The sequence below is a fragment of the Palaemon carinicauda genome, chromosome 9 (genome assembly GCF_036898095.1).
Source record: "Palaemon carinicauda isolate YSFRI2023 chromosome 9, ASM3689809v2, whole genome shotgun sequence".
Lineage (NCBI taxonomy): Eukaryota > Metazoa > Arthropoda > Malacostraca > Decapoda > Palaemonidae > Palaemon > Palaemon carinicauda.
The window spans coordinates 124517870-124528076 of NC_090733.1; the positions used below are offsets into that span (position 1 = coordinate 124517870).

At 35.3% G+C, this 10207-nt stretch overlaps 1 protein-coding gene across 2 annotated transcripts; it reads right to left on the bottom strand.

Annotated features, from left to right (window-relative positions):
* LOC137647129 (POU domain, class 6, transcription factor 1-like) lies at nt 1–9801 on the bottom strand. Of its 2 annotated transcripts, XM_068380382.1 has the most exons (4): nt 9597–9801; nt 7992–8075; nt 6652–6788; nt 1–4752 (listed from the first exon to the last, which is right to left on the bottom strand). In XM_068380382.1, exons 1-4 carry the CDS (start codon nt 9674–9676, stop codon nt 4532–4534), a joined length of 522 nt encoding a protein of 173 aa, XP_068236483.1. In that variant the 5' UTR covers nt 9677–9801; the 3' UTR covers nt 1–4531. The 2 variants fall into 2 exon arrangements, with proteins under 2 accessions (XP_068236483.1, XP_068236484.1); XM_068380383.1 differs by lacking the exon at nt 7992–8075 and having other exon boundaries at nt 9597–9800.
* Between the last annotated feature and the right edge of the window lie 406 nt (nt 9802–10207).

The following is a 10207-nucleotide window of genomic DNA, read 5'->3' on the forward strand; positions in this document are numbered from 1 at the left end:
GAGAAAGGAGTCGATGTTTTATTACGCAAATTTAAAATTGGAAGAGATACATACACACATTTCCATAAGAAGATGGTTTTATAGTGCCCATGCGAGATCCTATTCGGAGTTAATCTTATCAAATATATTAGTTTACACATCAGACTAAAAACATAACCATTATCACCCTTTTTAGTTGGCAAAATATCATCAAAGGCAACTCTCTAAAGGAACCTCTGTGTCTGATTCTGGGAGAGCTCCAAAGCAGATCCAATGGGCACTTACTTTGTGATGTTAGGAACTTGTCATTTTATACTCACAGATGCAACTGTTCTCTCCATATAGAATTGTCAGAGATGTCAAAATACAAATCAAAAGAGATATCATTATTGTCTTGGTTTAAAAGGTGGCAAAAATATTGGAAAATTTTATTTTTGTAGCAATCACAAGTTTATTGTCAAAAAGGGATGGGAATATACAGAACATGGTACTCCTAAATCTATTGATATATCAACACACTAAGGTAGAACTTAAAAGTAATTGTAATTACTGCCAGAATAATGTTTGACCACACATCATTGCTAGAACAGAACAGTTGTACAAGTTATATAAACAGCAGCATAAGAGTACTGTAGGGTTACCATCACAGGGGTGTTATGATACGGATATTTATGTCAACAATGTCAACCAAAACATGTTAATCTGGGAACCGTGAGTATTTCTGCAAATTCCAGTCCTGCTAAGCATTTATCACAATCTAGTCAACTACATCAGTTAAGAAATAGGTGTTGACATCCATAATTTTGAATACAATCCTAGTATGGAGTCTGACTTAGTGGTGGTTTCAGCTAAGCAGTACTGGAGTATGTTATTTTTTTTTTTTTTTGTTAACCTTACAAATATTTGTACAATTTTTGGAAGTTTGTAACTTCCATATCAGTGAAGCGAAGCCACTTCTTCCTTAATAGGTTAGGTTAGTGATTCTTCGTGTTGTTCAAAAGGAAAATGTTTCTTATCAAATCGGTGCTTAGATGCACGCACTAGTCTGGCAAATTCATCTTCCCATAATGATATGTTATAAATAATCAATCATAAGTCATACAGTTAACAATATACACCTAAAAGTCTCATGTTACATACTGAGTGTACAAACTCAAAACCTTAAAGCTATTCATTCTACAAATTGCTGGACATTTTGTAAGGAAATATAGGTACAGTACAGTAATAAGCATTGCACCTCTGCAAGTTGAATTCTTTAATTGCAGTTTATGAAAAAGATAAATCTTTTTAATCAAGTAAACTGGACATCATCATGCCCAAAGTTTTTATTATTTTTCCTCAACTTGTTGCATGTTACTGTTAGACTAATTGGCTCAAGGCAACATTAATGGGGGCAGGGCACTTTTTTATTTATTCTTTGATAAGTTTTTTTCTAAAAAATATCACTTGGGGATCAAAAAACAACTAAATCTTTCATCAACACACCATTTGTGACTTATAATGCTAATGTAAAATTATTCTACTGTCTCAGGTGCACAAGACCACTCACTTAAAACTCCATTTATCAGTATATCAAGCAGGTGACTGTAAACCTATATCAGATATGAAATTGTACACTTGTAACAAACTTTAAAATATCTATCATACTGTAAAATGCACCATGTTACTAATAATATTGTTAAGCTGCACTTACTTTAACAGTAGGTAATACCCCTCTAGTTGTAGGGCATTAAGTTGAATCTATGGCAATACATATTCTATCAGAATGGGAGGTCAACTCGGCCAGACTAGATGACCTAATGTGACAGATTGTTTATTAAGATCAGCATACCACAACAGGAGATCAGATAAACTTTAGTACAATAAAGAATCATTACATCACAACAGGAGAGTTAGTGTAACCCCAGGGATGGGCTCAATGTATCAGTGGTTAGTCTATATATCAGTGGTAATTATATATTTATATAAAAAAAAAAAGATACCACATCACTCATAGATACCTTATGCCACATTGGTAGAAGTAGCTTCATTTTGATTAGCAAATGCAGCATTATGTCTTGGACATAAAGGAAAGTACATATACCTACATCAACTGTACAGTATTAGATGCATAAACAGGTCGCATGGGACCTCATCTCGGCTACACAGTACACACAAGCAGCAGCTACTAGGCTGGAATATTTTAGAACTGTCCAAAGCGGCACATTGCCTCACCACTTCAACTATTGGCACAAAATAAATATCACAGAATAAGAAAAGAAATGAAAATAGAAAAGCAAAAATAAAATAAAAAGTTTATAACTCCATAAATTAGTAGACTGCAGTCTAATCAGGAAATATACTGGACACTTTGTGTATACTTTATACTTTAAGAGCACACATGGATTATTTATCATCTAAAATATAAAGAAATTACGTTTTTTAAACAAATTGCTTAATGAGACATGAAATAATACAGTATCTGATGTCTCTGAACTGCTGTGTATAAATTATTTCACTGGAAATGACTAGGTTATGCTCAACTCCATTTGTATGAATAATGTGAAATGCACTCGAGCATTGTCTACAAACTAAATACAGTACTGTATTGAAAAAAAAGTTTACTGATTTGGAGAATCTCAAAAGAATACATATATCTTTCAGTGACTATTGAGCTATTTCAGATATTTACATAAAGATAGATATTTGAACAAAATATATATAATTTTGAAAATTATACTGAATATCCAATATATTTAGTACTACAAAACAACTTCCAATCTGTATGAATATACAAACTATCAAAAAATGTAAAACTGACAATAAACAAACAATAAAACATATTGTAAATTAATAACTTTCTTTACCAGTAATAAGTTCCTGTGTTGAATATATATGTAGTAACAAACAAAATAATGATTAAAGACCCGACTCGTCAAGGGTGCTACCGCATGTCATTTATTTATGATTTTTTTTTTCTTTAGTACATGGCGTGGCCCCAACAGGACGAATAGAGTTAGGATAAGGACCACTTCAGCATCAACATGATATGCGTCAAACATTTCTGTGAAGTCATTGTACTTGCTGAAGAAACATTAGTAAAGAAACACAACACTGAAGTGTAGTAGTAATAGTAGTAGTAGTAGTAGTAGTCACTGTAGTGGTCCTATCTACATTAGAAATTAATCTCAGCTGCCACCTCAGTAGATTAAATCATAATGCATATACATAATGGCACAGGAGTTTCTGCTTTTGCTAAGACAATGGCGGCCAGAACGAGCCAACTGGGCACGTAGATCAACTTGGTTTCTCTCCTACATTACAGTACACAGATACAAATAGCACAGATAACCAGGGGCTAGAGCGGCATAGACGCTATATGATATGACTTAGCAAGGTCAGGGACCCTGGGGCAGTTCACGATGGCAACCTCATTGTTTATCAATAGTTTATGGATACAGCAAGTATTTCAAAAGCTTAAGTATTATTAACGACAAAGATTTTCTCAAAGACGAATAAATATCCTACAATTAACACACTGTGTCAGTAATAATTGTTACACTTCACAGTATAACATAACCGTCTTTCAAATGATGCAACGTACATCATTTTATCATTAATACATAATTTGAACTTGAAATGCAAGCAGCTGCTTCAAGCTCTACCTACCACATTTAGGAATGCAAGAGATCCATGTCAATTAAGACAGTAAATCGAGCAATATTTCAGAAGTGACCTTTCTATATAACTCTGTAAAGCACACACATACTTCACAATAATCCGTTTCACAGGAAACACTAAAACAAAATGTATTTTACATTCACACCATTTCTATCTTAAACTGATGGCATTTTAACTCTTAAAACACACACCTCCACGATTTGGGTAATGTGTTTCTAGGAACGTTATTTTCTTTCATCGCGCATTGAAGGCAAACACATTCATCTCCTATTACAGTGGGAAATAGGAAACCTTTGCACTAACCCTTGAAGACCCTTCCCAGGTTACATGTGCTTTTCAATTCAGAAGCACAGAACTGGAAGAACCCTTCCCCTCCAACATGTTTCCAAACCTACACACACACACAAGAAGGCTGTGGACTGAAAGGAATGGGTGCGTTCTAGTAATTCCACTTCTCTTTAGTATCACTTTAGAAACCTTAAGACACCTAAGCAATCTACACTTTTTAAACTTAGAAATTTTCATCACTGTCACACACTAACTACTGATCAAAGGTTTGGGGGCTTTGCATATAAAGCCACATTTTAATCATGTGCTGTCATTTTCATAGGCTATTATCAAAAGCCGATCTTAGTAGCTTTTCTAACACAATAAAGCCTCTTTGTAGCCTAACATCAGATAAAAAGATAGATTATCACATAGTTCAGTACATCAGTTCATTAAAGAAAGAATGTGGTGAATGGTGAGATTAAGGAAGGATTGAATTGTCTTTTTCTGAGACATATCATGAAGGCTCTGTTTTTCATAAGTTATCTCTAAACGATATGTGGCTACTGGAGATATTTTGCACCACATGAGCTTCATTTTACACCAGACAACCACATGAGTACATTCAATTCATAGTAGGGTGTGGTGACGGATTAAGGGAAGGGTGGGTAGGGGGGTTAATGGTTGGGAGTTGTGGTGGTGGAGGTGGTGGTGGCTGCTGGTTAGGAGTAGTCTTTGCCATCATACGGACGGTGTTCTTGAGCGCCTGCCGCTTATTGCAGAACCAGATCCTGACCACTTCTCGTTCATAGCCTAGTTGTTCCGCTAAAGCTGTGATCTCGGCACCTAAAATGGAAAATTTCAAATAAAAAAGTATTCATATAAATGGTTCAAGACAGTGCATAAGGTGTGTTTTTGATATTGCAATAATATAACCTTGGCAAAGCTCATATATTGCATGAAGCATTGTCAGTGTGTAGGATGACTTGAGATGGAGTCCTTTAGCTTATCTAGTCAATAGGTTATAGTAATATTTATGTGATCATAGTTAATGTATGGACATAACAGAAGTCCTTAAATTTATTTTAATTAAATTAATTTTCTTCTACATAGAATTGCAAACTGTATATTAAAGAAACTTAAGCTTGATTTACTGTATATGCACACATTTTATTAATGTTGCTTCATTTCAAGTTCAAGAGTCAGCAACCTCTGGTATTTCAATATCATACACATGTAGTATTGCTAAATAAGCTGGACTCCTCTATGTGTTGAAGCTTTACTTAGAACACTGGTATAAACACATCACCATGGGTAATGTTCCTTTAAAAGTTTATCTTTGAAAGATGTCTGAACATAGGTTTCTTTTTATAATGCACTGATATCACAGTAGCATTGCAAAGATATGGATGGAAGGTCCACACAATCGTGGAAAAAGGTGATAGAAGATGATCTGAATGTGATATCAGTTCATGTAGACAAAGCACAGGACAAGGGAAAGTGGAGAGAACTCATTTCATATCTAAATGCCTTAAAAGTGAAAATCTGATGTAAAAAGGTTTCATGATAATGATATAGTGAGGGAATTGCAACCTGCAACCATCTTCTTCATTGGCTTTATGACTTTGCTTGTACATGAAAGCAAGATTTGTAACATGGGGTGTGGACAAAGCACATTTGTGAGTTCTTAGGTTTTAAATTGCTTAAAGCAAGTGTACCCATTTCACGCTTCCTGCCCATGTAATGTTGCAATAAGAGTTGCTGATGTTTTGTTCCTATGTATTAGTGAGTCAGTATGGATATGCAACTTTCTATCTCGGTGCTGAAACTTCTTACTGAATGTGATTGATGATGGACGATAAGGTCTGGCGTGCAGGTTTGATAATTGAGTGAGAATGCTGTGTTTGTTAAGGCTAGTAACTGAAGAGGACAGTATTACATCATGTTGCAAGCTGGAAAACTTGCAAAAAATGGTGTTAATTACCCTTTCAGTATTATTTACCTAAACAATTTTACATTTTATAAAACAGCTACAGCATGCAGCAGTAGCTCATCAAGAGGCAAACTATGGGCTTTCAGTCTTTCCAGTGAGAGCTGATCAGCAACAGTTTGTTTCATTCTTGAAAGTAACAGATGTTTCATAATTGCTATATGCTATCCTCAAAGTCGAATACAATATGTAGTACAGTACAGTACTTCAGCAACTCATGCTTAGTTGCCGAGGCACCTTTCATCCCAGGAAAATATCTTAGCCCATCATGATGACCAAAACCTCAATATCAAAACTACAGATTTCACCAAAATTTAAATAGCTCTCATCATAGCATTGCCAAAATTGATTTGGATTTCCTTTACTGAAAGATAGTGGTCAGTAGAGAGTAGGGTTCCCCTGCTGTACAACACCAGATAAGCAGCTCGAAGTAAATCCTGTAGAGAGTAGGGTTCTCCTGCTGTACATGACCTGATGAGCAGCCCTTAAAGTAAATCCTGTAGAGAGTAAAGTTCCCCTCCTGTACAGGACCAGACAAGTAGCCCTTAAAGTAAATCCTGTAGAGAGTGAAGTTCCCCTGCTGTACAGAACCAGATAAGCAGCTCAAAGTAAATCCTGTGTGGAGTAGGGTTCCCCTACTGTAAAGGACCAGATAAGCAGCTCAAAGCAAATCCTGTGTGGAGTAGGGTTCCCCTGCTGTACAGGACCAGATAAGCAGCCCTTAAAATAAAGTAAATTAAGTAAAACAGACTTACCAGATGGATGAGTGTTCCTCTCAAAATGATTGTTCAGGACTTCCAGAGCTTGAGGGGTAAAACTCGTACGCCTCTTCCTCTTCTTTGATGGCTCTGAACCCATGAATTCTGTCAGTGTGTGCTGGCCATTCTTATATCTGCAAATTGAACATAAACCATGAATAAAATTGCCAATATATTCTTAGTGAGTGACTCTCTCTCAAGACTAGTGTGCAAGATAATGAGAAAAATCTATACATAAGGACCAGGTTTTACTTCAAAGGAGATTCTCAATCTGTATAATCTAGAAACCAGATAGACTGGTTTATTATGACACTTTTTAAAGAATGAATAATTTAAATTTTTGAATCTTCAAAATTATCAAAAATAATTTAGATTAATGAATGAACTCCAAAGGGGTCATCTGAAAAAATTAATTCAATACAATTAAAGTACTTGAAATAATCCCTGTAAAGGAACTATAAACATTAGCTCAGAATGAGGAGTGGATACCTGCATTTGGCAGACTAGTAAAAGGGGTGGAACAAAACTGCCAAATTTTTGCATATTGAAAACTTTCAAAAATGACTTAATTTTCTCGGGAACGTTACCGACGTTGGCTAAAGGACTAAATCGTGTATATCTTTGTTTTTCTCAATGACATCAAACTATGTTTATAACAATTTCTGATATATTTAATTTTACTTGTGCTAAATATAAACTTCACTACTGATAATCATATTTGTAAATAAGGCAAAAAGTATTACATCTGTACAATGCAGAAGTAATCTATATTATTCTGATATGTGCTTGTCTTGACATTCTTAGTTAGCATTAAAGTGTATAGGGCAACTCCTTACATCTGACAATGTAGTAAAATTCTTTGTTATAAGAAATTTCAACTTTTCGAATTCATTGCTGTTTATGATTGTTTCCATTTGCCATTAGTTTAATATATTTCCCACAAAAGGAGCAACTTTCCCATTCCTGAAATGATTCAATATACTTTTAGCACCTTGTTGACTTGGAGGCCTTTCAAAAATATATTACAACTAAATGATTTGAGTGAATGAATGTCGCTAAACCGATCACTGAGGATTTCTAAAAGGTGAAAAAAAACTACTGTCGTTTTAACTCGGTCGCACACGGATCGATTGACTTCGAGTGGCATATTATCGTGCCTCATTCTAAATAAGCTTTTGTCATATGTGTAGTCTCCAGGTATCGCAATTCTCCCTTTTCCCCTCTGACCACTAGCATACCAGGTATTTTAAGTACCCCCTGTTTGGTAGCTAAGGTGGTCAGGTATTTCGCAAGTGCCCCAATGAGGACAACCGTAACCAGAGTGGCGAGTGGTTTACCTGTCCTCGGCTTCCAGCATCCATCGCTCTAGAACTGGCTTGATCTTTTGTGCACTTTTTGGCGTGATGTCTAGTTTTTCAAACCTAAAACGAGAAAACAGAGCTCGTGAATTTCTTGCTATTGCTTCGTTTCAGGCTATTCTAACTTAGAAAGAGTTTGGTTACATAGCATCATCAGTCTTATTACTCTACTGAGAATAATCTACAGTAATTTGTTAGTTGCAGTAAACATGTGGGCTAAGAGCAACGGAGGGTGAAGCATCATCTGTTCTTTCTCATTTCTCTTTGGCTGTTTTCAATTTTTTTTCATCATTCTTTAAAGTGAGTTTCATACGACCGGACCCGCAGCGTTATTTGAGCCCACCACCCGTTAGTAGGCAAAAAGTTTCTTCCAAATTTGGTTTTATTACTTGTAACTGTTCATTTAAACAGTGGTTTGTGAACCTCTACGCGAGGACGTGTAAGGTTCTCCCAGCTCGCCACCCTAGTCAAAGCTCCCTCATCTCGAAAGTCTTCGGATTTTTTTTTTATTTGAAAAAAAACTTTTTTTTTTTTTCTCCTGTTAAGAGAACAATGTGGCCTTGAACAAAAACACCGAAGAGGAACATGCGACCAACGTTGTTCAGGAACGAAAGAGAGGACATCAGAGAGAGTATGTTAGTATGAGTTTTTAGCATGTTAGTATTGGAGACACATGAACAACATACAAAGTCAAATTCAAACCAGAAGCAAATTGAATTTTAGTGGAGTCCCAGTGACTAGGGTAGCATATGCTGCACCCTCCGCACCAAAACACACAATTCATGTTAGGTATGATAAAAAGAAGCATTTTGGAAAAAAAAAGGGAATGAATACTGTAAGTATGGCGAAATGCTAGTTTTTTTTCAATCCTATAAAAGCTCGTTTGGCTGACATGTAAGTTTACAAGGTATCCTTGAAGATGATTTTAGCCTAATGCATAATCTGTCAATCAAATTATGTATTAAGACTAAAAGTCTTTTTTTTTTTTTTTATCTACAAGGTGACAGAGTCATAACTAAAAGCATTATAGCCTGAGTGGTTAATGCTTCTTCTTTAGATAAGTAACTCTCGACTAGTACAAGAAGATTAACGATTGTCAACAACTCAAAAAAAAAAAAAAAGGAAAAACTTCTTGTGTGTTTCGGTTTAACTGTTAAAAAATGTTGAGCGCAAAGGTAGAGCCCTAATACAAAATTCATGCATGGAGTAGATATCTCTTAAACAAAGGTTGGAAGTCAGTAAATCAGCATTCTGGACTTGCTAAAGAAGAGTATGTAATGCATTTATTAAGGGGTTATTTATTAAGGAAAAAAAGTAAAATCAACATGAAAACACTGATAATGTTTGAGTACATACACTAAATCCTGATTAAATTGAAGAAAATAAATAAAAAAAAGGTTGGCAAACTTGGATACAAAGTGAAATCCTCTTACTGGAAAGATATTGATATTAATAAAATTGAGCATAACGGGGGGCAAAAAGGGGGTTAACAAAAATCATGCAACACAGCAAACTCTGAGCATCCAACAGAACTAATTAAAAAAACTGGCTGTCAATACCTGGGAGGGGGGGCGAGACACCTACCTGCAGATGGCTGATTGAGAGTAAGCTGGGCCTTCTGTGATGCTTAGGGCCTGTCCAACTTGGGTCTGTGTGAGACCCATGGAAAGTCTGCGGATTTTAAAGGCCTTAGCAAATTCCTTGATCTCGTCTAGATTGACACCGTCTACCAGATTCCCAGTAGATTGGCTGATTGTTGGCTGGTCTGGTGAGAGAGGAAGTTATGGGTAATGTACATCTTCTTTTCTGTTTCTATAAGTAATTGTGTTTCATACTGGCTAGCAAAATTTATCATGGTGAAGTTTATTGTTTTTTGTCTATTTTATTTATTTTCTGGAATGTATTTAATGGAAAACATGAATTTTCTTTGCCTTTTATTTATTTCTACAATATATTTAATAAAAAACATGAGTATATCTTGTGAGTACTGTCAACCACTTGTCTTTCATAGCGGTTATAATTCATCATGGTGTAGTTCATTTTTTAAATTGTTTTTTATTCATTTTCTAGAATATATTTAATGAAAAATATGAGTAAATCTTGTGAGTACTGTCAAGCAATTGTTTTTCATACTGGCTAGCAAAATTCATCACGGTGAAATTTATAGTTTTTGTCTATATTTTTCTTGAATATAT

Coding starts and splice junctions, on each gene's coding strand:
- LOC137647129 (XM_068380382.1), bottom strand. CDS start 9,676: ATGGGTCTCACACAGACCCAAGTTGGACAGGCCCTAAGCATCACAGAA. Junction 8,076..9,596: donor TCTCAATCAGCCATCTGCAG/GTAGGTGTCTCG, acceptor TTCTCGTTTTAG/GTTTGAAAAACTAGACATCA. Junction 6,789..7,991: donor ATGCTGGAAGCCGAGGACAG/GTAAACCACTCG, acceptor TTCAATTTGCAG/ATATAAGAATGGCCAGCACA.